The 27,807-nt window shown below is 52.9% G+C and overlaps 2 protein-coding genes and 1 long non-coding RNA gene across 5 annotated transcripts in view; 2 read left to right on the forward strand and 1 right to left on the reverse strand.

Moving 5' to 3' along the window:
- RASL12 (RAS like family 12) overlaps window positions 1–27,807 on the reverse strand; it is a 38,850-nt gene that overhangs the window by 3,797 nt on the left and 7,246 nt on the right. Inside the window, exons 1-4 of one of the 3 annotated variants that reach the window (XM_035258872.3) lie at window positions 13,408–13,645; window positions 10,365–10,421; window positions 2,347–2,420; window positions 1,434–1,624 (exon numbers count right to left, since the gene is read on the reverse strand). In XM_035258872.3, the coding sequence (XP_035114763.1) occupies window positions 1,434–1,624; window positions 2,347–2,420; window positions 10,365–10,421; window positions 13,408–13,510 (425 nt within the window). In that variant the 5' untranslated portion in view covers window positions 13,511–13,645. Of the gene's footprint in view, window positions 1–1,433; window positions 1,625–2,346; window positions 2,421–10,364; window positions 10,422–10,505; window positions 10,748–13,407; window positions 13,646–27,807 lie in introns of those variants that run through there. The other 2 variants (XM_078333391.1, XM_035258873.3) reach the window with 2 other exon arrangements.
- Window positions 13,109–15,660, forward strand: LOC128928734 (uncharacterized). The gene is made up of 2 exons (XR_008474169.2): window positions 13,109–14,804; window positions 15,455–15,660. It is a non-coding gene; the product is annotated as an uncharacterized LOC128928734 (long non-coding RNA).
- Window positions 21,202–24,722, forward strand: KBTBD13 (kelch repeat and BTB domain containing 13). The gene has a single exon (XM_017976661.5). The coding sequence runs from the start codon at window positions 21,272–21,274 to the stop codon at window positions 22,646–22,648; it is 1,377 nt and encodes a 458-aa protein (XP_017832150.3). The 5' UTR covers window positions 21,202–21,271; the 3' UTR covers window positions 22,649–24,722.

Here is a 27,807-nt window from a genome sequence, read left to right on the forward strand (position 1 = left end):
AAACTGGCCTATTCACAATCCAGTCTTCTGACTCCTAAGAGGGTCTGCGATTCCTCAAGGCTATCAACAGCTTTCAGGTCACATGACTTCTCTCATTCCCTGAGACACAATTTGCCTGGGTCTGAGGGCTTGGCCACCTTTGAAGGCCTCTTACCACAGTCCCCCTTCACGATTCCACACATCTCGTTTTCCCACTGCCCATCTGACCCGTTTGAAACAAAGGGTCCCCTACTTGCTAACACTAGTCAATGTGCCCTTGGGAAGCAAGACTGACCAGCCGAGAGCCGGGAGGGATGCGTGGCTGATGGAAGGGGCTATCTCTTGCAGGCAGACCGGCCACATAGAACAAAGGTGAGTGTTGGAGAAATCCAGCGGCATTACTCATCAATTACAGGCATGGCAGAGTCAAATGCCTCGGGGCCAGGCAGGCAACTTGAATGTGTGGAGAGGGTGGAGGTAAACCGCAGGGAGTGTCGAGGCCTGCGGTAGGCTGGAGGAAGCGTGTCCCACCTCAGAGCATTCCAGTTCTAGGTCTTGTAAAACACTATGCTAGCCAAGCAAAATACGACTGCAGTATTCTTCAGTAATGTGCCCTCTGGCCCAGTCTATGACCTCTGATTCGAGTCCAACCCTTTTTAAGAGAACCTGCCCTCAGCCCAGCCAACCGAGGGAGTGAGCCTGGGGGGCGGGGTCTGGGTGAGGCACGAGCCAGGTGGACCAGAGCAAGCCACCTGACCAAGGAGCCAATCAGAACCTCTCTCCTTAAAATTGGAATTGGACACTACACCAGTCAGCTGCTGTGAGTGGGACCAGAAAGTCATACAGACTCAGGCAAGAAGGGTGAGTCCAAGAGAGACCAGAGACCCAAGAGGGAGGAAGGAGTGGACTCTCTTCTGACTTTCAGGGTGCAGCCCCTGTGTGACCCAGAAACCTTTCCCTTCAAGTCCTTGGCTGCCTGGAAGACCAACATTTACCAGATTCTTACGACACAATCCCTTCGGCCAGGCATGGTGGCCCATACCTGTAATCCCCAGCACTTTGGAATGCCAAAGCGGGCGGATCATCTGAGGTCAGAAGTTCAAAACCAGCCTAGCCAACATGGCGAAGCCCTGTCTCTACTAAAAATAAAAAAATTAGCCAGGTGTGGTGACAGGCACCTGTAATCCTAGCTACTGGAGAGGCTGAGGCAGGAGAATCACTTGAACCTGGCAGGCAGAGGTTGTAGTGAGCTAAGATGGTACCATTGCACTCCAGCCTGAGCAACAGAGTGAGACTCAGTCTCAGAAAACAAACAAACAAACATATAATCCCTACTACCTCAATTCAAAGGGATGACTGTTCTTAGCAGCCCCACCAATCCCTAAAGATGCCACCTGCCCTTACAAGTGAAAAAAGCAAGCTCCAGAGACAAGGACCAAGCAGCCTGTGCTCACCTGTACTGGGCCATGTCCAGCTTGTTGCCCAGCAGCAGGGCAGGGAAGCTGCGCTGTGTCTCCTTTGCGTGCAAGGCAAGCAGCTCCAGGTAGCTGCTGCTGCCCTCGAAGCTCTGGCGGCTGTCGACGCTGTACACCACCAGGAAGGCATGGGCCCAGTTCAGGTAGCGCTCACAGTTCCTGGGGGTGTCCTGGGGTGAAGGAGAGAATCCCCGCCAGGGGGCAGAGGAGGTTAGGGTAAAGGCCTTCACCTGAGCCACCCAATCCCACCTCCCCACTCCCCGGGTCTTTGTATATTGTTCCTCAGCAGAGCCCTTTCAAAGGGGCACTTCACTGTGGATTTGGCTTGTTGTGAAAGGAGACATTGTCTCACGAACCTCCCTCCCACCATCCAGCCAGACTGGGAGACCTTGCCCCCTTGGGCACAGAGCCAAAGACTCTGGCATGGCCCCTACGGAGACCTGGCTGTCCCTGGGCACCACTGGTTTTGGGTCAGGTTCATGCTGCCCCTTTGGGTTCTGAGAGTAACTGGCATCCAGCCTTGCCAGGGCATGGTGAGGACATGGGGGAGATCTGTGTGTGGGAGAGACCTGGGCTGAGGGGCTCTCACCAGGAGCATCTGTGTAAGGTCTGCTCCTGCCTCCTCATGTGCACTAGCACAGAGCCCCATAGCACAGGATCTCAGAGCAGATGCCAGCAACCGTCAGGTCTCCCCAGGCCCTGTCCCATCCTTCTCATTTGGCAAAGAAAGGATTCAGGCCCAAAGAGGTCAAGTGCCTCATTCAGGGTTACACAGCAAACGTGAGCTTAAAAGGCATCTAAATGCCCATCTGAGGATCCCTACTCTGGGCCAGGACTTCTCAGGAGGCAACAATGCTTTGTAGCAGTGCATAGGTGATGGGGGTAATGTTACCAGGTCTGCAGTGTCCATGACCCTCAGGTGGACAGGCTGGTGGTCCACAGTCTCCTCGGAGCTGTAGGTGTCCTCTACAACACAGACAGTCAGCTGGGTCAGACACAGTGCCTTGGATCTAAGTTTGAGCTTCCCTCTGTGCTAGACCCTTGTGTGGCCTTGGGGACCTGGAGCTGCTCTGGGGCTGGGAATACTGGAAAGTCCTTGGTTCTAACCCACATGGAAGCTACAGGCAGAACTTCCCACCAAGGAGTTGCTGCTCCACCTGCAGGGCTCAGCATCAGTGGTCACTCACAGACCACGCCTCGGGGGCGGGACTGTGTTCTGGGCCCAAACACAAAACCAGCAGGATGGAGTCGAGTGTGTGGCCCCAGGACCCTGTTAGCAGCACAGGCTGGCTCAGGAGCTGCACTGCCAGTCCCTCCATCCCAGAACCCCAAGCTTTCCTACCCTCTTCCCCTCCAACCATCCTCCTGCCCCCAGTGGGAGAAGAGACAAGGGAAAAGAGAAGTACACAATCCAATGGAGGGATGGCAGTCAGACCACATTTAGAAATTCCGAGAAGGGGCTGGGCACAGTGGCTCACGCCTGTAATCCCAGCACTTTGGGAGGCTGAGGTGGGCAGATCACCTGAGGTCAGGAGTTCAAGACCAGCTTGGCCAACATGGTGAAACCCCATCACTACAAAAATAAAAAATTTATCTGGGCATGATGGTGGGCACCTGTAATCCCAGCTACCCAGGAGACTGAGGCAAGAGAATCGCTTGAACCCAGGAGGTGAAGGCCGCAGTGAGCTGCGATCACACCACTGCACTCCAGCCTGGGCGACAGAGTGAGACGCTGTCTCAAAAAAAAAAAAAGCTTCGGAGAAGATTTTACAAATAATCCTTGTCACGTGTCAACATGACAGCAGGGAGTCTAGTGTAGTCAAACGTTTTCAGCTGGAGAACGTGGAACTAAACCCAATGTCAGCTACTTTTTAGCTGTGTGACTTAGCCAAATCGCTTCAGCTCTCTGAGGCTGTTTCCTCGTTTTAAAATGAGAATACTGTGATAATTCTGCTAACAGTTTCCGAGCCTTTCCTCTGTCTCCGGCGCTGTGCGAAGTGCTTGACGTGAGCTCATTTAACAGTCCCGTCTCGATTAAAGACTTAAGACCTAACACCATAAAAACCCTAGAAGAAAATCTAGGCAAAACCATTCAGGACATAGGCATAAGAAAGGGCTTCATGACCAAAACACCAAAAGCATTGGCAACAAAAGCCAAAATAGACAAATAGGACCTAATCAAACTCCACAGCTTCTGAACAGCAAAAGAAACAGTCACTAGAGTGAATCGGCAACCAACAGAATGGAAAAAATTGTTGCAGTTTACCCATATGACAAAGGGCTGATATCCAGAATTTACAAAGAACTAAAACAGATTTACAAGAAAAAAAACAAACAAGCCCATTCAAAAGTGGGCAAAGGATATGAACAGACACTTTACGAAAGAAGACATACATGAGGCCAACAAACATGAAAAAATGCTCATCATCACTGGTCATTAGAGAAATGCAAATCACGGCAGGGCGCGGTGGCTCAAGCCTGTAATCCCAGCACGTTGGGAGGCCAAGGCAGGTGGATCACGAGGTCAAGAGATCGAGACCATCCTGGTCAACATGGTGAAACCCCGTCTCTACTAAAAATACAAAAATTAGCTGGGCATGGTGGCGCGTGCCTGTAATCCCAGCTACTCAGGAGGCTGAGGCAGAAGAATTGCCTGATCCCAGGAGGCAGAAGTTGCAGTGAGCCGAGATCACGCCATTGCACTCCAGCCTGGGTAACAAGAGTGATGCTCTGTCTCAAAAAAAAAAAAAGAGAAATGCAAATCAAAACTACATTGAGATACCATCTCATGCCAGTTAGAATGGTGATCATTAAAAAATCTGGAGACAACAGATGCTGGAGAGTATGTGGAGAAATATGAACCCTTTTACACTGCTGGTGGGAGTGTAAATTAGTTCAACCATTGTGGTAGACAGTGTGGCGATTTCTCAAAAATCTAAAAATAGAAATTCCATTTGACCCAGCAATCCCATTACTGGATATATATCCAAAGGTTTATAAATCGTTCTACTATAAGGACACATGCACACAAATGTTCACTGCAGCACTGTTTACAATAGCAAAGACCTGGAACCAACCCAAATGCCCATCGATGATAGACTGGACAGGGAAAATGTGGCACATATACACCATGGAATACTATGCAGCCATAAAAAACGATGAGTTCATGTCCTTTGTAGGGACATGGATGAATCTGGAAACCATCATTCTCAGCAAACTGACACAAGAACAGAAAATCAAATACCACATGTTCTCACTCATAGGTGGGTGTTGAACAATGAGAACACATGGACACAGGGAGGGAAACATCACACACGGGGTCTGTCGGGGGGAAATAGGGGAGGGACAGCAGGGGGTGGCGAGTTGGGGAGGGATAACATGGGAGAAATGCCAGATACAGGTGATGGGCAGGAAGGCAGCACATCACACCGCCATGTGTGTACCCATGCAACTATCTTGCATGTTCTTCACATGTACCCCGACCTAAAATGCAATAAAAAAAAAAGTCCCATCTCCCAGGGCTCTGTAAGGACTGGATGGGCCCCCCTGGGCCTGGGGCCTGGCTCCCCATACATGCCTGGTGAGGGCAGTGGGAACCATGGTGTTCCAAAGTTAATAGGGCAGAATCACATTCCCAGGGTTTTGTCTTTTTTTTTTTACTTTTTATTTTCAAACAACTTTAGACTGACATGGAAGCTGTAAAAGAGCACAGAGTTCCTGCGTCCTCTTCACCCAGCTTACCCCAGTGTCATCATCTAACATAAATAGCCCAAGAATCACAAAGAAACTTACATTGATACGGTTCTATGAACCAAACCAGTGACCTTATTTGAATTTCTCGAGTTGTTACCTTTTTATATATATCGTTCTCATGATCTCAAATCTGAGAAAGCAGGAAGTGGCCAGCCATGCAGAGGACCTCGTGGCCGTGTTGACAGTCATCTCCCCACCCCAATCTGTGCCTGTGTCGTTGGCCCACATGTGTAAGTGGACTTGGTTATCACCTTTCCCTAGGTGTCCCCTGCCCTAGTGACCCTAAAGAAGACCCCCTTTGGCAGAACTGGGATGCTCTACCCTCCTGGCAGCATCCACTGTGAGAGGGCACACCCCCAACCCTGGCTGAATTTACAGTCAAACAGCTCTCTCTGAGGGCCACTGGCAGCCAAGCAGGCCTGGATACACTCCAGGTCTACCAGCATCCAGCATGAATCATAGACAGCTTCTTGTCCCCAGCCTGCTTTGGGGACTTGGATAAATAACTGCTCTTATGCAAAGACAAAAAAAAATGTAATGGAAACTATGTCCCAAATGTTTAACTATATTTGGTCCAAGAAGAACTGCCCCTAGAGGCGTACATCTCTTTCAGATCTGTCTTTATTTTCCAGTCAAAGATACCAGATGCACCCCTTTTAAGGGTTCCTCCCAATGGGCTCAGCGTCTTGCCCACCCCAGTGAAAGGCGCCAGCCACACCTTGGTCTCCTGCTGACATGACAGCCTTCAAGGTTGCTGTTAGCTCCGCTGTAGAGAGATGACGAGGTGAAGGCCCAGAGAAGGGATCTCACCCAAGGCCACACAGCAGAAGGAACTTGAACTTGCCCAAGGCCACACAGCAGAAGGAACTTGAACTCAGGGCTTCTAGCCTGGGACTCCCTCACGCCCTGACTGCTCAGTGAATCAGCCCACCCTCCAGCTCTGTCTGGGCAGGGTACAAAGGGAGACCAGAATTGCCCAGTCCAGTGGGGATGTGGAACATGGTTGCGTGAGCTGGAAGAAGTCTCAGAGCTCATACTGTCCAGCTTCCCTTTACAGAAGAGGTGACTGGCCTCAGGGGCTGGGGCAGGAGTGGGGGGCTCCTTTCAGTCACAGTAATGTCCAGTCCAGTCTTGCTATCACCAAGTCTCTGCCTCAGGATACTCTAGTGTCCTTAAATATATGGTCTTCCCAATACCTGGTTCTAATTACTATTCCACGGACTTTTGTGCTGAGAGAAGAGTCATTTCCCAAAGTTGTTCTCCTCTCATTTACAGTAATAATAATTTCTTCTTTGAGAGAGTCTTGCTCTGTCACCCAGGCTGGAGTGCAATGGTACGATCTCGGCTCACTACAACCTCTGCCTCCTGGGCTCAAGTGATTCTCCTGCCTCAGCCTCCTGAGTTGCTGGGATTACAGGCACTCATCACCACGCCCAGCTAATTTTTCTTTTTTTTTTTTTGTATTTTTAGTACAGACAGGGTTTCACCAGGTTGGCCAGGCTGGTCTCGAACTCCTGACCTCAGAATATCCACCTACCTCAGCCTCCCAAACTGCTGGGATTACAGGCAGGAGCCATCGCACCCAGCCCAATAATAGTAATTTTTTAAAGGCACCATAGAAGCTCACATCAGAGTGTAGGTAGGGAGCTGCCTCAGAAATGGTGCCTATGCCCTCACTGGAGCAGGAGGGCACGAGGAGTGAGAAGCTGACATTCTCCCTGGGCTGAGTCAGATGGGGCACCCTCAGCCCTTATGGGAGAGGAGAATATTCTCCTGGAGACCCCTGACCATTCCTGCAGGGCTCAGCCCAGGCAGAGCCCTTCCACAGACCCTGAATCTCTCAGCTCCTACCAGCTCTACCAGCCACACCCCAGAACACCATGCAACTCTTACACAGCCAGAGCACAGGCAGGCTATTAGTCCCATCTTCCAGATGGGGAAACCGCTGCTCAGAGGGCCCCATCCCACACAGACCTCTGGCTCCAGGCCCTCTATGACATGAGGCTGCTCCTAGGAGAGCAACTGGAGCCACACCTCATCTTCCTTTGGGTCTCCATAATCTTAGGCAAATCACTGGGCCCTTTCTTCCTCCATTTCTCCACCTATAAAATGGGGATCGTGATAGGAGCTCTTCTTTAAAGGGTAATCCTAAAACCAGAATTTACCCCCACAGTTAAACCCTCATCTACACTGAGCCTAGGACTGTGCTACCTGCTGGAAACGGGAATGAGTCTCCACCCTCGAGGCTCACCAACTCAGGCTCTCAGAAGACCTAGGAAGGGTGTAGAGAGTTGTTTTACCGGGACTGCTGATGGCTACCCACCCCCGCAGAACGTTGAGACCTTTATCCACAGAAGGAAATGTTCTCGTCCCAGTCTCTGCTGCTGCTGGAACCAACAATGGGACAGTGGCCGGAATCTTTAGACCCTTCTCAGCAGAACCTTTGAGGAGTGGCACTGGCCTCCCAGACAGCCTGGGGGGGAATGTCTGGTTGGCTCTCTGACTCGTGGGCTGTCAGTACAGCGGGAGAGACCACAGGCTGAAGGGACCGACCACTGAGGGGCTGCCTGCCTCCCAGACAGTCTGACCATGCATTCCACTACCAGGTCAGAACTCCAAAATTACTCAATCAGGAGGCTCAAACCACCAACCACCACTGCAATAGGCTCATCCAGTGGGACCCCGTGACAGTATGGATTGGAGGGCAGGGAGGAAGAGAGACTAGAGATGAGTCGCCAGGAGAAATGCAAGATGCCCAGTTAAATCTATCAAACAAAAAGGAATGATTTTTAGTGTACACATGACCCATGCAATATTTGAATCAGGCATATGTCTTTTGAGGCCCTGTCCTTGGGAATTCCCTTTGTCCTTGACACAGTGTCTGTTTGTGTGCCTTTCCTTCCCGCCCTCCCACCTCACCTCTGCCCTCGGTCTCTACACCCCATCTCTATTCCAGGCCCTGGTCTCTCCCAACACCTCCACGGCCAGCACATCACTGTGCCCCGTGTCCTCCTCTCTCCAGAGCTGGCCTCTGCTAATCAAAGGGGCTCCTCTGGGTGACCTTAGCCCAGAGTCCTCAGCTCCTTGGGCCTGTTTCCTTCACAGTAGCACTAAAGGGCTATGGCAAGGCATCGGGGGTCAAGCAGAGCTTTGAGGAACAAACCCCTTAGGGACTGTCACCATGTCACCTGCCCTGCATCCCTGACTTACCCATGGGAATCCCTTTGCTCTCTCTGACACAGAGGGGGGTTCTGTTTAAAATTTGGAAGAAGCAGCAGGTGGGTGGATCACCTGATGTCAGGAGTTTGAGACCAGCCTGGTCAACATGGTGAAACCCCATCTCTTAAAGAAAAATAAAATAAAATAAAATTTCGAAGAAGAGCTTCTGCTACCTAAGGAAAAGCTTTTTGTAAACCGGGGGACTAAATAGCCCCGATGTCTCTGCCTGCTCCCACGCTGGGATTTGGTGCTGGACTCCAGCCTGAGCTAAGGGGCTGGGCACCACGGGGGTAAGGAGCTCTCCCCTCCAGGTGTGGCAGTGGCACCGTATCACAGGCCTGCTGCAGGCAGTGCAGGGGCTTCCACTTGTGCCACAGAGCCCTGGGCTTCTTTGGAGGGCTCTCAGGTGTCCCATGAATGCTTTATTGGATTTTTACGAATGAGGAAAATAATCCAAGACCCATTCTCAAAAGGCTAAGATCGGCCGGGGGCAGTGGCTCACGCCTGTAATCCCAGCACTTTGGGAGGCTGAGGCAGGTGGATCACGAGGTGAATTGAGATCAAGACCATCGTGGCCAACATGGTGAATCCCGTCTCTACTAAAAACACAAAAGTTAGCTGGGCGTGGTGGCGCTACTTGGGAGGCTGAGGCAGGGAAATCATTTGAACCCGGGAGGCAGAGGATGCAGCGAGCGGAGTTCGCACCACTGCACACCAGCCTGGCAACAAAGCAAAACACCATCTCAAACCCAAAAAGCAAAACAAATGGCTACAATCACCCAGACAACCTTATTGCTCTCAGTGAACAGTTTACAACAGAAAAATGTTATACATGTGAGCTTCAAGCTACACTTATGCTGATAAAATCCTGCTTTGATTTGTTCTAGAAGGGAATCGAAGCCATTGTGTACAGGAAGCCATCTGAGGAGGAAGGAAAAGCAAAAACGCATTGAGTGCCTGCTGTGGGTCAAGTACTAGGCCGGAGCTTCCACGTGTGTTACTGCTTTAATCCTCACGGCAATTCTCTGAGATAGGTACTTTTAATGCCCATTTTACAGACCAGAAAACAGCTCAGAGAGGTTAGCTGACTGGCTCCAGTTGCCAGTGAGGGGCAGAGCCAGGCAGGATTGAAACCCAGCTCTGACTGACACCGAAACATTCCTTTCTCCAGTATACCATGACGCAGCAATACCGAGAGCTGTTTTCTCACACGGTTAAAAACTGGTTCAGAAGCAACTCCACTGGAGAATTTCTCAAACGTCTTGCCTAGATTTTCTGGAAGAGAACACTGAGTGACCATCTTGAAGAATAATACCTATTTGTTTCTTGATTTTTTTTTTTTTGAGATGGAATCTCACTCTGTTGCCCAGGCTGGAGTGCAGTGGTGCAATCTCGGCTCACTGCAACCCTCTGCCTCCCAGGTTCAAGCGATACTCCTGCCTCAGCTTCCCTAGAAGCTGGGATTACAGGCGCATGCCACTATGCCCAGCCAACTTTCGTATTTTTAGCAGAGACGGGGTGTCTCCCTGTGGGCCAGGCTGGTCATTAACTCCTGACATCAGGTGATCCACCTGCCTCGGCCTCCCAAAGTCCGGAGATTGCAGGCTGAGCCACTGTGCCCGGCCCAAGAAGAATACTTGCTTGGATGTGGATGTCCTGGTATGTTTATTTTCATTTTCTTAACTTTCATCACACCTCCTGTTTTAGGGTAAATCAGCCTCTCTTAGTTATATGAACTAGGCCAACCCCCCGATTGTCTGGGGTGGGCTATTTCTGACACTTAAAATATCTTCCCCCACGGGCTGACTCATGCTGGCAGCTTCTTCCTTCTCTCCCCAGACGTGCAGTCCTGGTCGGCACCCACCCACGGGGCAGGTCCCAGGGGGCACTCCAGTGGGGTGCAGGTAGGAGGAGGAACAGGGAGGAGTCGTTTCTTACCCAAGTTGGGATCGTATTCGCTGATAAACCTCTTGGTCAGAAACTTCACGGTCAGGGCTGCAAGAAGCAGAAAGAGGTTGGCTCTGTCTCTCCTGCTGTGTCCAGCTGCTGGCCCCTTGTTTTAGGGAGGCCTTATCTCACCTCTGTGATCTCCACCTGACACCAACCTCAGCTCTCCCAGAGAACGAAGCTAGGGAACTGAGGGATTACTTTGAGAGGTTCAGAAGAAACCAGAAATAGGGGGAGAGCCAAGTGACTCTAATCGCACCCTGAAATTTTCTTTTAATGGCTAGGAAAGCAATGAGAGGCGAGCCTAAGGGGTGTTTGTGAAGGTATGGACTCAGCGGTCAGGACACATGCCACCATTACCCTAGAGTCGGCCTGGTGAAACCCCAACCGAAGGGAGGCGTTCCCCACCCCGGACCAATCACAAAGATTCTGAAGTGTGGGGCTATTTATTCCAGACTTTGGCTACAAGCCAAAAACACAGGATGAGCAGAGTTGATCAGTGGTTGATCCTTGGGTAGGGTATAAATTCCCAAGCGGCTGGGATTTCCAGACGAAGTCCCGTGTCCCAAAGAAACACACGCTGGTCCTGGTCCTCCATATCGCAAGTCTTGGCTCTCCCTGGGGCCTCACACTCAACACAGGTATCTCCCCAAAATGTAAAACTCAAGAGTTAAGCTCTCTAAGTTCAGAGTGCAGCCACATAAAGCAAGGACCAACCAACTACTATATTGAACCCTCAAAAAGTAATGTTCACTACTGCTTGTTTGGGAGAGAGGGAGGGAGGGAAAAGAAAGAAAAGAAAAGAAAGAAAAAGAGAGAGAAGGGAGGGAGGGAGGGAGGGAAGGGAAGGGAGGAAAGAGAGAGACAGAAAGAGAGAGAGAGAGAGAAAAGAAAAGAGTCCCTTTGGAGCCAGAAAGAAAGAAGGAAGGAGGGAGGGAAAGATGAAGGGAAGGGGAGGGGAGGGAAGGAAAGGGGAAGGGAGGGAAAGGAAAGAGAGGAGAGGGAGACCCGGGAGAAGAGTGGGGGAAGGGAAGGGGAGGGGAAGAGGAGGGAAGGAAAGAGGAGGGGAAGGAGGGGGAGAGGGGAGGGGAGGGGAGGGGGAGGGGGAAGGGGAGGGAAGGGGAGGGGAGGGGGAAGGGGAGGGAAGGGGAGGGGAGGGGGAAGGGGAGGGAAGGGGAGGGGAGGGAAGGGAAAGGGAGGGAAGGGGAGGGGAGGAAAGGGGAGGGGAGGAAAGGGGAGGGGAGGGGAGTAGAGGGGGAGAGAAGGGGGAGGGAAGGGGAAGGGAGGGGAGGGAAGGGGAGGGAAGGGGAGGGGAGGGGGAAGGGGAGGGAAGGGGAGGGGAGGGGGAAGGGGAGGGAAGGGGAGGGGAGGGGGAAGGGGAGGGAAGGGGAGGGGAGGGGGAAGGGGGGGAAAGGGGGAAGGGGTAGGAAAGAAAGGGAAGGAAGGGGAGGGGAAAGGGGAGGGGAGGGGAGGGGAAGGGGGAGGGGAGGGGAAGGGGAAGGGGAGGGGAGGAAAGGGGAGGGGAGGAAAGGGGAGGGGAGGAAAGGGGAGGGGAGGGAAGGAGAGAAAAAGAGAGACAAAGGAAAGTAATGTGATGCCTGTAATTCCAGTGCTTTGGGAGGCCAAGGCTGGGGGATTGAGACCAGCCTGGGCAATATAGTGAGACCCTATCTCTAAAAAAATTAAAAATTAACCACGCATGGTGGCATGCCTATAGACCTAGCTGAGGCTAGAGGAGGCTGAGGAGGAGGATCGCTATTGTGAGTCATGACTGCACACTGAACTCCAGCCTGAGTGACAGAGCAAGACATGACATGTCTTAAAAAAAAAAAAGTGACATCGTGAATAAAATCCTTAAGAGTGTTTCCCAGGGTTCCTAACAGTGTCAGTTTGCAAACTAATACCAAGGGAATACGCATTTTAAAATTCAAATTTTCTTTCATATAGTCACTGGTTAAACTGTACCAGTTACAGTTACGGGTAACAATCTGATTTTCAAAGGGCAAATCTTTCAAAGGAAGAGGGTAATCCCTTCTGTAGGAAAATCAGATTCAGAGTCCCCTCTCTGACCCGGATGGGCTGGCTTCAAAATCAGAGAGTAGACCCCAGTGTGTCTCACAGAACACTCTGGGGAGGAAACCCACAGCCAGCTGAGCTCGGGTTGGCCATCACTGATGGCTACAGTTGGAAAAACAGCCAATGGAGGACCCCCTCTGCCCTCCCTCTTTCCAGGAGTGACATAGTTCAGAGTTGACACAAATTATCTCAATGGAAGCCCAAGATCTTGCTCATCAAGGACAATCCCAGGCACCTGGAACCATAACCCAATGTGTTTCCAGAAAGTTGAGAGGGGTCTGGCTCGAAACAAACAAATTTTATAAGAATGCACAACTGGTCCCAGAATCCCAGGGAATGGGGGTGGGAGTGCGGGAATGAACAGTCCCTGAGAAATCTCAATAGCTAGTGACTTCACCAGCTCCCTTCCAAGCGGGTTGGGTGTGGAGCGGGAGGGGTTGGACGGGAAGTCTTCCCCCAAGCCTAATCAGGGAGTAGCAAGGCTGCGACTAAACTCCAAGAGTCTCCTCGGGCGGGGGGGGGGGGGGGGGGGGGGGGATCAGTGCGAACAGGTCCCTTTAGAGCCCGTTGCCAAGACCGACTGCTGGCCCCAGAGAGAGAGCGTGTGGGGGTAGGGGTTGGAAGGTTGGTAGTAGGGGACTCCCGAGACACACTCCCACAGAGAGAGGGGAGAGACAGCAGGGCTCACAGACACGGGGGACAGAGACAGTGGGAAGACACAAAGGGAAGAGGCAGGCAGAGACAGAAGACGGAGGAGCTGAGCAGGAAGCCGGGAGAAAAGAAAGGCCGGCAACAGGGAAACTGAGGCAAAGAAAATCACGGAGTCTTGTGCGACCCACCTGGGTGAAGGAGGCTCCCCAAGCCAGTGGAAGAACCTGCCCCCAAGTACACAGAGCACTGTCCCCCCACCCACGCCCAGCTCTGCAACCGGCGGCTCAGGGTCCCCCGCGCCACTCACCGGACTTGCCGGCCCCTCGGCGTCCCAGGATGGCCAGGTTCACCTCGAGGGGCGCGCTCTGCGGCCCGCTGCCCGCGCGGGGTTTTCCAAACACTGAGGACATGGCGACGCCCTGGAGAGCCACGCAGGTCTACGGCCGGTGGGCCCCGCGCAGCGCCCTGCCCGTCGGGGCCCTGGAGAGCGGGGCGCGAGCTTCCCTGGCGCGCGCAGGCCTGGCCCCGTCGGCGTCCGCGCCCTCGGCCCGGCGTAGAGCTCCCAGCTGGCTACCACCCGGCGGGGAGGAGGGGCCGGTGGAGCCCGCGGGCGGGGCCGCCCTAACGCCACCAAACTCCTTGTAAGGGCTGCGAAGCCCCCCGCGGGGCGCGCTAACTCGGTTCCCGGCGCGGGGAGGGAGCTCCGGCCAGCCGCGCCCCCACCGCGGGTCTCGGCCCCGTCACCCTCCCGAGCGTACCCGGACCCTGCCGGGAAGGAGCACAGAGAGGGATTCCCAGGGATAGAGGGATAGAGGGGAGGGATGTTTGCACTCTTCCCCAACCTCCCACTCAATCTTTTCACCAGCAAGAAAATCCACCCCTCCCTCTGTTCTACCAGCGGGCCCCGCCTCCTCCTCCAGGAAGCTTCCCGGGTTCAATTCCAAGCCTTGCCCGTTCTTTAGCTCAGCCTTGGCACTCTATATCCCCAATCACACTATTCTGCCCTTTCCTGTGAAGACGGTAGTGGCCTCACTGCAGAACCCAGGCTTCTGGGAGGGGCGGGGGGGCAGAGAGAACCCCTTACTAAGATTTCAGGGCCAATGTGGGTTCAGCTTCAAGAAACCTAATCCATCCTGAATTACTGTCTCTCCCTAATGGGAACTAATGAGTTGCATGTGTTGGTAGCTTGTTGTGTAAATGGGGTGTTTGTTCTAAAACCTGGCACCGCCTCCTGCCTACAGCAATTCTGGGATTGGTGGTGAGCCTGGCAGGGGTCACCTGGTCATTCATTCCCCTTGGGACTCAGGATAAATCTGGTCATACCGAAGACAGGCCAGAGGGCCCACACCACGACCCTGCGCGCTTAGCTCCTTCCAGGAGTGATCTCAGGCAAGCCACCTTGTTTCTTTGGGCTTTGGTATCCCCATCTATAAATACTAAAGGAAGGGGAAATGAGCCATAATAGAGAGTGACAGAATCAGCTCTGGGCTCCAGCCTGTGTACATTCTAGAACCGTGTGAGGCATCTCTTCAGGAGCACATTCCAGGCTAGAGTGTGGAAAGGCGTGGGGACCTGAGAGACCTCTCCCGGGAGCCCTTCTCCTCCTGCTTCCCCCAGATGGTTAACTCATCTACCCACCCACCCACCCAGAGAGGAACCACGGAAAACCAGTCCGCAGGCAGGGCCCAGGGTCAGACCTGGACGGTAATAACGTCTCTTCAACGGAGAACAATTATTTTCCTGGCCAGGATGTGGATATTGACTCGGTTTAGTTGTGTTTTGGGGGTATCATGGTAAACCAGCTGTGTTTTAAGGTATTGGGTGGAATTTGTTTAGATTACACTCTCAGGCCAGAGTTAGTCATATAGCTAATGGCCAAGGGTTTTCCTTTGAGTTATAGGAGTTGAGAAAGTGGGAGCCAAGTTCCAGCCACATCCCTGGGCTGACCCATCCTGTGAAGACAGACTGGTTCCAGATGGGGCCTGTGGGGTTAAAACCAATCATCTCCATGGATGACTGCTGGAGACAGGGCTAGCTCTGGGCCTGCACCGGCCCAGCTGCAGGGAAACTTAAGCTCTGTTACTTCCCAGCTTGAGTGATGCTGGGATGTTACTTGACATCTATCTGGTCTCAGTTCCTCATCTTTAAACTTAACCAACCAAGAGATGGGAGCTGCAAGATTCTAGCTCAGTCCGAGGGTGAACTCTGTAACCATCTGACTGTCCATAGTTAGAAAGGACTGTCTTTGGTGGAACTGAACCCCTCTCCCCTGACAGTGGCAGCAACCAAGGGAGTGACCACTTTAAGAAAGTGTTGTAGAGAAGACTCTATCATGACCCTTAATTCTCTTCTAGTTCAGAGATTATTTGAGCTGGTGGCCAGCTGGTTGCTGGGACCCTGAGCTATGACAGGTCAGTGCTCAAAGTCTGCCCCTCTTCTGAGCCTTGAGAAGAAAACAGTGCCCACCTCACGGCTGCGACCAGCCCTTCTCCATCCCCAGTTTCCTCACCCATGGGCTGCTACTGTTAGACCCTGGAATAAACTACTTTGCCTTTCCGGGCCTCAGTTCCTCATCTTTAAAATAAGGACAAGCCTGGGCAACATCATGAAACCCTGTCTCTACAAAAACATATATAAAAAAAATTAGCCGGGCATGGTAGCGTGCACCCATAGTCCCAGCTACATGGGAGGCCACGGTGGGAAGATAGCTTGAGCCCAGGTGGTCGAGGCTGCAGTGAGCTGTATTTGCACCACTGCACTCCAGCCTGGGTGACGGAGCGAGACCTTGTCTCAAAATAACATAAAACAGGGACAATATCAAGAAGTATATTAGATGACATGTGTCCTATTCAGAGCTTGAAGAAATAGGGTTAGTTCCCTCTCCTTCTCTGGATATAAATGGCACACATTTCTCATCCACCTACAAAGAAGTCACAACTGTTTAGTGACTTCCACACTAAACGTTTAGTGACATTTGTATATATGCTTCAGGTCAAGAGAGAGGTTATTCTGCTAGGGCAAGTACCCCAACTCTCCTTACCCTCTATCCCCAACCCCCATCGAGGGTTTCATAGGAGTTCCTGGGCACTCAAAATGCAAAGGATGTGGCACCATGCCCAGCAGTCGGTATGCAGCAGGTGCTCACTTGGTATCTCTGGAGTGAACGACTGGAGCAAATATAGGTCTAGACATGTAGGGCCTGTGAGGTTTTCCTGATGGCAGGGCCTACCCTTGCCACCCATCCCCAGGAGCCACTTTATATAAAGCTAAGCTTTTGGTATCCTCTGGTGATGTGGTTGCCTCTTCTGGAGGCACAACATGACAACCACTTCTGTGCTTGTTGAATGATAAGTTCAGATGTCAAAGCTGAGCCTTAGAAGTCAGATTCAAATTCCACTGGACAGATGAAGCACTGTAGCCTGAAGAGTTCGGGTAGCTTTTGTAAGGCAGTGGTGGTAACAGCCTCAGAGCCCAGGCAGGAATCCTGACTCCCAGTCCAGTGCTCTTCCTTCTCCAGGTCCAGGCAGTACAAGTCACTCACTACCTTGTATGCACAAACACCTACGTTCATGAGTGACAAGGGCCAGGGCATTCCCACGGGACTTCAGAGGGTGGGCATGTCTCCCAGGTCAAGGGTCATAGCTTCTCTATCAGACTGGAGACTCCCACAGGTTAGCATCCCAGAGAGTCTACTTAACAGACGCCTACTGTGTGCCAATCATTGTGGATACAGGGATGAACAACACTAGGTCTGCGCTCTAGAAAGGCTCAGAGTCTGAGGCAGCCTCCTTTCTCCTTTCTTTGCCCCCATCCCCAACCTCACCCAGTGTGGGGGATGCAGAGTGGAGAGGGAGGTTAGTGCAGGGTCGAGCAGGGCCTGGGAACTCTGTGGGCTGCCCACAGCCGGGATAGTTCCTTGTCCTCTCCAAATCCCAGAGGGACACTCAGTGTCCAGGAGGAGGAAACTCTCCCCAGCTGCAGGCAACACCCCACTGGGGCCTTGGGGGTGGGACAAAAGGGCTGATCCTCAGCCCAGCCTCAGGAAAACATGAACCCCCACCTTGGGTGACCCCCTCCCCACTGCCTGGCTGCTGAAGGTGGAAACTGGGTGTGTGCACAAGCCCCAGCCCACTCAAGGCAGGGCCGGACTTGGAAAAAATCAAGCCGAGAGCAAACTTCAGCCAGGAGGGGTTTGCGCTCCCTCCCCCTCCTGCTCTCTGGAGAGGGCCACGCAATGGTTCCATCTGGTTGTGTCTGCCAGTTACTAGGTGTCTGAAACAGGCCATCTGGGAGGGAACTATGGTCCCAGTACTATGCAGCAGATAGCCCCTGGGAGTCAGTCTTCCGCAGCCTTGCCCCCAGCAGGAGGCAACTGTTTCCCCCCCCATCCCCCCCAGGCAAGACTAGTGCAGGTGAGGAGAAGCAGCTGGGGTCAGTGGGCGGGGTTCAGTTCAGCCCCACATCCCCATTCATAACCAAGGAAAAGTCCAGCTCATTTCTAAGCCTTTCTTTCTTCATCTGTGAAATGGGAACAGATACCCTCTTCCTACCACTAAAGCCACCAGCAAGGAAGGACACTGTCAAGACCCAGCACTGGGAGCCCACTGGTCCCCAAGATTGGGACTGTCATATTTCCTGCCTGGGCACCCCAGGCCATTCAGCCAATATCCGGCCTTGGGGAAAGAGAGAAGCTGGCAGAGGGCCTGGGATAGTATTCGTGGGGACTCCTGCCCACCCATCCCCCCATCTCCTCCTCCTCTTCCTGTCTGGTCCCTGGGGCAGAGTCAGAGATATTTCTGGCTGCCTCCTCCAGGCCTCTGGCTTCCCAGGCTCACCCAAGTGCTCCCCACATCCCATCACTGCTTTGATGGAACGAACTGGGTGGGAGTTCCCTAGCGGGGGGCGGGGGGCACATTCCTGTTGAGTCTGCAGATTCATACGTGAAGATCTATGCGTATTCTAAGGGGGAGAGAAGTTACCCTGCCTTCTTCCCACCTTCTACTTGGTCATTGCGAGCCACCCATCCTCCCTAAGAAGGCCTGCAGGTAAGGATGGGGCAGCTGAACATCTGAATGGCAGATACCATTTTACACATGTCTGGGCCTCAGCTTCCTCACCTTAGAATAAGGTGGCAGGTGGAGATACTCATTAAGCTCCATTCCATCCCCGGCTCCATTTTGGGACCCATAGTTTTGGCTGGTCACCCAGAATAGTGCCATGCAGTGGGAAAAGTGCCATGGAGTGGGCAGCAGGAGGCCTGAGGCTGTCTGCCTCAAGCTACAAGACCCTGGGCACTTCCCTTTTCCCTCTGCCCCAAGTCCTCCACTGTAAGTGAGAGGATTGAACCATTATGAGCCTGAAGTGCCTTCCAAATATGCCCTCCTGACACAAGGTCTCTACCCAGCATTCGTAGCACAGAGAGGCATCGGAGCACTGTGGTATGGCCCAGCAATTTGGGAGGCCGAGGAGAGTGGATCACTTGAGATCAAGAGTTCAAGACCAGCCTGGCCAACAAGGTGAAACCGTCTCTACTAAAAATACAAAAATTAGCCGGGCGTGGTAGTGCATGCCTGTAGTCCTATCTACTATGGGAGCAGACAAAAGAATCACTTGAACCCAATAGGCGAAGGTTGCAGTGAGCTGAGATCACGCCACTGCACTCCAGCCTGGGCAACAGAGTGAGACTCTTGTCTCAAAACAAACAAACAAACAAAACAAAAAAAAAAAACCACAATGGTATGGGCATACCCCCTAGTGGTCCCCAGCCTTTTTGGCACCAGCGACCAGTTTTGTGAAAGACAGTTTTCCCATGGACGGCAGAGGGGAGATGGTTTCGGGATGATTCAAGCATATGACATTTATTGTGCACTTTACTTATATTATTATTGTAACATATAATGAAATAATTCTACAACTCACCATACGTAGAATCAATGGGAGCCCTGAGCTTGTTCTCCTGCAACTAAACAGTCCGATCTGGAGGTGATGGGAGACAGTGAGAGATCATCAGGCATTAGACTCTCATAAGGGCCAGGCAACCTAGATCCCTCCCATGCACAGTTCACAACAGGATTCACCCTCCAATGAGAATCTAATGCTGCTGCCACTGATCTGATAGGAGGCAGCGATCAGGCAGTAATGAGGATGGGGAGTGGCTATAAACATAGACGAAGCTTCGCTTGCTCACTGTTCACCTCCTGCTGCGTGGCCTCGTTCCTGAGGTCCGTGGCCCTGGGGTTGGGGACCCCTGCTCTTGAATTAGCTTAGCTGCATTCCAGGCCTACTTCTGCCACTCTCTGGCTATGTGACTAAACCTCTCAGCAATTCAGTCTCTTCATATATATGAAATAAGGCCATTAATAATTTCTAATTCACAGTGTTGCTATAAGCAATAAATGGATAATATCCATGGTGGGGGGAGAAATAATAGTATCTATTCCTTCAACTGTTGCAAGGAGTTAATATAAAGTGCTTACAACAGTGCCTGACACACAATGCAATTTAAGTGTTAGCTATTATTTCAGGAAGCCCTTTTTCCCATCCACAGGCATATGATCCCCTAGGCAGCCCCACTTCCTTTCCCCAAGGCCTGGAGCCACACAGCAAGTGTGGAATTCCAATTCCCACCCCAAGTCGGAGGCTTTATGGGATGCTCAGCTGCAAAGCAGGGTTGCTATCCTATCCTTCCCATTTTTCAGAGAAGAAAACCGAGACTCAAAGAGAGATTGGACTGGCTCAGAGTCAGGGCCGGAAGCCCAGGACAAATTAAAACCCTGGTCCTGGGCCCCAGTCTGGCCCAAGATATTTGCTCCATCTCTGCCTCATTCTCCAATTTGCCTGTCACACTCCTCTCAGCTGAAGAGGGGGGCTGGGTATTCATTCTGTCTCAGTTTCTTCCTAGCAGAATGGCCCTGGACAAGTTACCTAAACTCTCAGCCTCATCCAGAATATTTCAGATGTTGTCCCAAGACTGTGAAATAGGTGTTATTATTGGCCCCATTTTATTTTTTTATTTTTATATATTTTTTTGAGACAGAGCCTCACTCCTTTGCCTAGGCTGGAGTGCAATGGTGCGAGCTTGGTTCACTGCAACCTCATCCTCCCGAGTTCAAGCTATTGTCGTGCCTCAGTCTCCCAAGTAGCTGGTATTACAGGCTAGCGCCATGCCCAGTTTTTTTTTTTTTTTTTTTGAGACAGTCTTATTTGTCACCAGGCTGGAGTACAGGGGCACAATCTCGGCTCACTGCAACCTCTGACTCCTGGGTTCAAGTGATTCTCCTGCCTCAGCCTCCCCAGTAGCTGGAATTACAGGCACGCGCCACCATGCCCAGCTAATTTTTGTATTTTTAGTAGAGATGGGGTTTCACCATGTTGGCCAGGATGGTCTCGGTCTCCTAACACCGTGATCCACCTGCCTTGGCCTCCCAAAGTGCTGGGATTACTGACATGAGCCACCGCGCCCGGCCATACACATATGTATATTTTGTATTTTTAATATAGACAGATTTCCCCATGTTGGCCAGGCTGGTCTCGAACTCCTGACCTCAACTCCTGGACAGCTCTTTCAGGCCGACCCGCCCTGCTGGTGGAGCACTGCTGCTTCTTCCCCTCTGGCAGGTGGAAGGCACACGCCCCTGAGGTGGCCTGGGCGTTCTGAGCGTGGGCAGCTTCCGTGCTGTGCTGGACGTGTTCAGCTCCCTCGGTGGAGCAGCCGGCGATGGCGGAGGAGGATGAACCGCTCAGGTGACCAACCCCCCTCAGCCTCCCAAAGTGCTGAGATTACCGACGTGAGCCACCTTGCCTGGCCTACTGGCCCCATTTGGAACATGAGGAACGGAGTTAGGACACTCGCACGAGGCCACACAGCTGGAAAGATGCAGGTGAAATAGGTATCTCCGTAGCAGCCCTCAGTGCGCCACCATGCTTCAGGTCCCTGTATATGGTCATTATTACCATTTCTTCTAAGGAAATGAGTGACCACACAGGTCTCCAGATGCCCTCCGGGCCGGCAGCCATACAGCCTGTGGGCCACTACATCACATGAGCTGTACTATCTTTAGCCAGGGAGAGATATTTATAGCCCCCAGGGAAGTTTTTCGCTGGGGGAGCCCCAGAGTCGGTGGCCGGCGAACCCAAGGCCCCAGCGGCGGCCTCCGCCCCTCCTGCTAGCCATGCTACGGGGCCCGGAGACCCCGGTGCAGGTGTGGGTGGGCGGCCAGCTCTTCGAGGCCGACCGCGCCCTGCTGGTGGAGCACTGCGGTTTCTTCCGCGGCCTCTTCCGCTCTGGCATGCGGGAGGCACGCGCGGCCGAGGTGCGCCTGGGCGTTCTGAGCGCGGGCGGCTTCCGTGCCACGCTGCAGGTGCTGCGCGGCGAGCGGCCGGCGCTGGCGGCGGAGGACGAGCTGCTGCAGGCGGTGGAGTGCGCCGCCTTCCTGCAGGCGCCGGCGCTGGCGCGCTTCCTGGAGCACAGCCTCACGTCGGACAACTGCGCTTTGCTGTGCGACGCGGCCGCCGCCTTCGGCCTGCGCGACGTGTTCCACAGCGCCGCGCTTTTCATCCGCGACGGCGAGCGTGAGTTGGCTGCTGAGCTGGCGCTGCCCGAGGCCCGCGCCTACGTGGCAGAGCTGCGGCCCAGCAGTTACGTGGCGGTGAGCACGCACACGCCCGCGCCGGGCTTCCTGGAGGACGCGTCGCGCACGATGTGCTACCTGGACGAGGAGGAGAACGCGTGGCGCACGCTGGCCGCGCTGCCCCTGGAGGCCAGCACGTTGCTGGCCGGGGTGGCCACGCTGGGCAACAAGCTTTATATCGTGGGCGGAGTGCGCGGCGCCAGCAAGGAGGTGGTGGAGCTGGGCTTCTGCTACGACCCGGATGGCGGCACGTGGCGCGAGTTCCCCAGCACGCACCAGCCGCGCTACGACATGGCGCTGGCTGGCTTCGACGGTTGCCTCTACGCCATCGGCGGCGAGTTCCAGAGGACCCCCATCAGCTCCGTGGAGCGCTACGACCCGGCCGCCGGCTGCTGGAGCTTCGTGGCCGACCTGCCGCAGCCGGCCGCTAGCGTGCCGTGCGCCCAGGCGCGTGGCCGCCTCTTTGTGTGCCTGTGGCGGCCGGCTGACACCACCGCTGTGGTGGAGTACGCGGCGCGGGCTGACGCGTGGCTGCCGGTGGCCGAGCTGCGACATCCACAGAGCTATGGCCACTGCATGGTGGCACACCGCGACAGCCTCTACGTGGTGCGCAACGGACCTTCAGACGACTTCCTGCACTGTGTCATCGACTGCCTCAACCTGGCTACGGGCCAGTGGACGTCGCTGCCCGGCCAGTTCGTCAACAGCAAGGGAGCGCTCTTCACGGCCGTGGTGCGCGGCGACACCGTCTATACGGTCAACCGCATGTTCACGCTGCTCTACGCCATCGAGGGCGGCACCTGGCGGCTGCTCAGGGAGAAGGTCGGCTTCCCACGGCCAGGCTCCTTGCAGACCTTTCTCCTAAGGCTGCCTCTCGGCGCTCCTGGGCCTGTGGCTTCGACAACGCCAGAACTGTGACCTCTGGGCCGGCTTTAGGAGGCAGAAGACGCCCCAGCTCCTCCCTAAGCTATGGCTGAGTGTGTGAGGCCGGCCTTAGGACTAGCTGGCAACTTCCTTCTTTCTACTGAGACTCCCAGGTCTGGTGCCTTCTGATGGTGTGGACATGTTTAAGCAGGTCAGGGAGCAGCGACGATGCCCTCAAATTACTTGTGCTCTGCTGAGAGCTGGTGGGTCACAATGTCAGTGAAAAGGGTAGGGGGAGTTGGGATTCTAATAATCCCGGCTTGTATATAATGGACTAGTGATTGAGCGTGGCCTGGAGTGACTTAAGTGATGCTAATCAAACTGCCAATAGTAGGCAAGAATTAGGCGCCTACTGTATGCGTGATGCAGTGTATGCCTAATGAGAGCTGTAGTTGCCACACAGGGATCCAGGAAGCTTAGAGGGTAGCCCAGAAAAAAGTCTTAACAGTTACAAAACAACAAAAAGGTTTACACACCCTTGTCTTGATCCACAGAGGTGAAAGCAACATGCAAAAAGTTTTAAAACCACCTACAATATAATAAGAAAGTGCTGAAGAAATCAGGGCAAAGGGAAATAGGAAGAGGAAAAATAGAAAACTCCAGAAAGGAGGAGAGTGTGCAAACTCTGTGGAGGAGATGCACAGGGTACCATCAGCTGCTGAAAGGGGAGGCTCAGCCCATACATAGAGGCTGAGAGCTCAGAAGAGAAGCAGGGTTGGAGAAGGCTGGAGCGGATGGGGAGGGGCTCTGCAAATGCACCCACACTGGTAGAGCAGCAGTACTTGGGGCATCTGGAGAGGGGGTGAGGCTGTGCCAACTTGTAGCAGATAGTGACTGAACTGAGCTTGGAATGAGCCCTGCAGGGGTGAGAGAGGATTCTCCACGTTCCCTATTGGGAACCTTAGGGGAGCACCCAGGTATAAGCCCTTGCCCACCTCCATTTGGCCATCACCATGGGGGCAGTGGACTGTTAGCCCTGTTAGCCTGCATGACTTCAGGTCACTCAAGGTATGAGCTGAATCCTGCCTCATCCTCCTCAGTCGTAGCCCCTCCTTCACTTTTTTTTTTTTTTTTTTTTTTTTTGAGACGGAGTTTCGCTCTTGTTACCCAGGCTGGAGTGCAATGGCGCGATCTCGGCTCACTGCAACCTCCGCCTCCTGGGTTCAGGCATTTCTCCTGCCTCAGCCTCCTGAGTAGCTGGGATTACAGGCACGCGCCACCGTGCCCAGCTAATTTTTTGTATTTAGTAGAGATGGGGTGTCACCGTGTTGACCAGGATGGTCTTGATCTCTTGACCTCGTGATCCACCTGCCTCTACCTCCTAAAGTGCTGGGATTACAGGCATGAGCCACCACGCCCGGCTCCTCCTTCGCATTCTACAGGTTTGTTCATTTCCTGTCATATTCTGCCCTTCCCCTGGCAGGAATGCCTTGTCTCCTGTTTCCCTGTCGGCGCTATACCATCCTTCTCTGTGCAGCATTGGCTGACCTGGCTCTTCGTTTTCCTGACCTGAGCTGCCTGCGTTGCTCATTGGACCCCCGGCTGTAACATCATTGTGTGTGCACAACTGCATCTGCAGATTGTAAGGACAGAGATCCTGTTAACTGAGCTACGGTACTTCCTGCCCTGATTAGAATGAGGATGTCTTGAAAGAACCCAGGCTACAGAGGCCGCTGGTTAGGAACCTATTGCTGACCTCTGTTGTTGGATGGGTACTTTTGTTCCTTCATTCAAAATCCTCAGCTCTGGCTTCTGGGCAGCTGCCTGTCCCGGCCCTCTCCAGCATCTCTGTGGCCTTGGGAAGACTTCTCTGGGTGGTCCTGATTGGTCTCCATCCCCCAGGACCTGAGGCCCATAGGGATTCTTGGCCTCATCAGAAGTGGAGAATGCAGTGTTGGCATGGCACCTCCCGGGGCAAGGAGGTTCATGTCAGGGCTGCCCCTAGCAGCCTCTTCCCTTGGCCTATGTCCCAGGCCTGGAGAATGCTGTCTTCAGAAGCCTGGGACCTTCCAGCCCTGGAGTAGCCTAGTCTGATTAGTCTCAACAATAAACCCTTACTTTTGCAACTTGTGAATGATGTGCAAGGTCCTTTCACATCCGCCTTTCCCCTCCAGATCTACCTTGAGCCTAGTACCTGGGCACCCTCTTCTTGTAGCAGAAGCTGACCCACTAGTCCAAAGCCAGACAGCATAGCCACAGAGTTCCTCACTTGTGGCTCTATCAAGGTGTAATTTTTTTTTTTTTTTTTTGATACTGGGTCTCATTCTGTCACTCAGGCTGGAGTGTAGTGGTACAATACTGCAGCCTTGGCCTCCAGCCTTGATCCTCCCCACCTTAGCCTCCTGAATAGCTGGACTACAGGTGCGCACCACCACAGCTAGCTAATTTTTATAAAATTTGTTGTAGAGGTAGGGTCTCATTGTGTTGCCCAGGCTGGTCTTGAACTCCAGGGCTCAAGCAATCCTATTGCTTGGCCTCCAAAAGTTCTGGGTTTACAGGCTTGAGACACTGTATCTGGCCTCAAAGTGTTATTTTTGTCACAGGTTAAAGATTTATTTAATTCACCTATAAGAACCAAAAAGAGGCCGGGCACGGTGGCTCACGCCTGTAATCCCAGAACTTTGGGAGGCTGAGGCAGGTGGATCACGAGGTCAAGAGATCGAGACCATCCTGGTCAACATGGTGAAACCCCATCTCTACTAAAAATACAAAAATTAGCTGGCCATGGTGGCGCGTGCCTGTAATCCCAGCTACTCAGGAGGCTGAGGCAGGAGAATTGCCTGAACCCAGGAGGCGGAGGTTGCAGTGAGCCAAGATTGCGCCATTGCACTCCAGCCTGGGTAACAAGAGCGAAACTCCGTCTCAAAAAAAAAAAAAGAATGGCAAAGCTGATTGAAAAGAGCATTTGAGAGACAGATTTGTATATTTAGTTGGAAGAGACACACTGAAATAAGTTTGCTAAGTTAGAGAGAAAACTGGTGTCTGCCTTACAGAACAAAAGCATGATTGTTTTTGTTCTCCGCTGAACAAATATCCTTTGCATCTTCACATACATGCACATACGTATTTGTGCACGTGCCTGTAAATTAGCATGTAACTTCACAAAGTCTGGGCTCTGTGGTAAACTGTAAGGCAAAGGTACATTCCCCTTGAAAATTAACTCTCTCTGATCAACCCAGTCCCAAGGTGACATTGAAAGGGAATAGTCCTCCTTTTGCCTTACTTTCAAGTTACGGATAACTTTTCATAACAGTACAGAGCATTTTCCTCCTTGCTCCTGCCTCCTGACCAGCGCCAAATGCCTGAGACTTGCCACATCATGTGCCATCAGCTCACAGTCTCCCTCATTCAGCCCACGGGACTGTCTGCACTTCGGGCTGCTCAGCCCCGGCCTGCTGGCTCCTGGCATTCGGTTGTTCTTCATCCAGGGCAGCCCTTTCTGAGATGCCTTTTCTGCGTAATAACAACACAGTGTTCACAGGGAGCTTTCCCACAGTTGACTTACTTGAGCTTTTAAGAATTTTAAGGGGTAGATGGTTTGGCAACACCCCTGCTCCCGCAGTTTGGGAAAAAGCTCAAAGGTCACGGGTTAGAAGAGGCTCCTTAGGAAGTGGCAGAACTTGGCTGTGAACCCAGGGCCATAGGGTCTCCTTCCGTCTTAGGAAGTGTGGGGACGCTTTTGTAACCCAGGCCACCTTCTCCTCTACCTAAGGGTCTGCACAGTTAAGGCTTTGCTCCACCCACAGCCCGCATGTGTCCCCACTGGCCACCACCCTCAGCAGGGATGGTGACCATGCCTGGGATGCAGGTGAGAACACCAGCAGAAAGCCAGAATGGCTCATCCAGCCAGTTAAGGGGAAGAGCAGGTGCTTGAACTCAGGACTTGAGATTCTCAGCCTCTCGTTCCCCGGCACCTCAGTTTGACTATACTGCATGAAGGTGTCAGGGCACAAGCCAGGTGCAGCTGGGCAAATTACAGAACACTTTGGAGTTACTGAGCTCAGAAGGCTGGGTTTGAAATCTCAGTCCCAGCCCAGAGGTTTACTCTGAGAAGTCCTCCTTTCAGAGAGGTCTCCACCCACACAGCTTAAAGCTGCAGGGAGCATTTTCCTGAGCCTGGTGGCAGCCCTGCAGCCCAACTCTCTGGAGCCCTCTCCGGTCTTCCACAAACGTTCTTCTTGCCCCTGACTCCAGATACCCTGCACCCCAAGCCTTCCTCTCCCTGAAATCATCCTATCTGGTTTACACTGTCTATCTGGCTGAGGTAGAGAAGCTGCCCCCCCACCACCCCCCATCCTCCACCCAGGGCCCACTTCCTTGCAGGCTTCTCTTCAGTGTGCTCACGGGGCAGCCAGAGCCATCCTAATGCAACACAGTGCCACTCAGAGCATGGTGCTCTCCCTCTGAAAGACAGCCAGTCCTTTCAGACTTCCTCCCTCTTTCCTCCCTGACTTCATCTCCTTCCACTCCTCTCTGATCTTGTTGCTCTTCAGATGCACCAGGCACACTCCCGGCTCAGGGCTGTGGCCGGTGTCCCTCTGCCTGTGCACAGCCTCACTTACGCCACCCCACCTCCTGCAGGTCTTGGCTTAGATGTCACTTCGATCCCACGGCCTCTCCTGACCTTCCTACCTAAAATCTGCCTCTCCCCTCTCTTACATGCTCTCCTCCCTTTTCCTGTTTTATCTTCCTCCATAGCGCTTAGCGTCACCTTCCATGCTGTCTTTTCGCTTGTTTGCTGTTTGTTTCCTCCTACTCAAATTTGAGCTCCATGAAGGCAGAGGTTTTTTTCTGTTTTGTTCCCTGCTCCCTCATCAGGACCCAGAACAATGACTAGAACAGAGTGGGCAGCTTAAGAGATGATTTATATAGTAGGGACTTAAGAAATATTTGTTGAATGAATGAATGATACTCAATGGATGTCAGTTGAAAGAATGAATGAATCGATCAGTCAGTCAAGGAAACTCCCTAGAAGAGATACAGAGAAAGACTCCCAGATTTCACAGGACAGGGGTATCATTTCTGGCAGGGCTGTGGCAGGTGGCCGGGGAAGACTTTTCTGTAGAGGTGACAAGCTGTCACGTTCGCAGTACACCCTGGGAAGAGTGGGATCTGAGAACAGCAGGAGCTCATGGGTCACATCCCTTCTTCCA

Source organism: Callithrix jacchus, chromosome 8, assembly GCF_049354715.1.
Source record: "Callithrix jacchus isolate 240 chromosome 8, calJac240_pri, whole genome shotgun sequence".
NCBI lineage: Eukaryota > Metazoa > Chordata > Mammalia > Primates > Cebidae > Callithrix > Callithrix jacchus.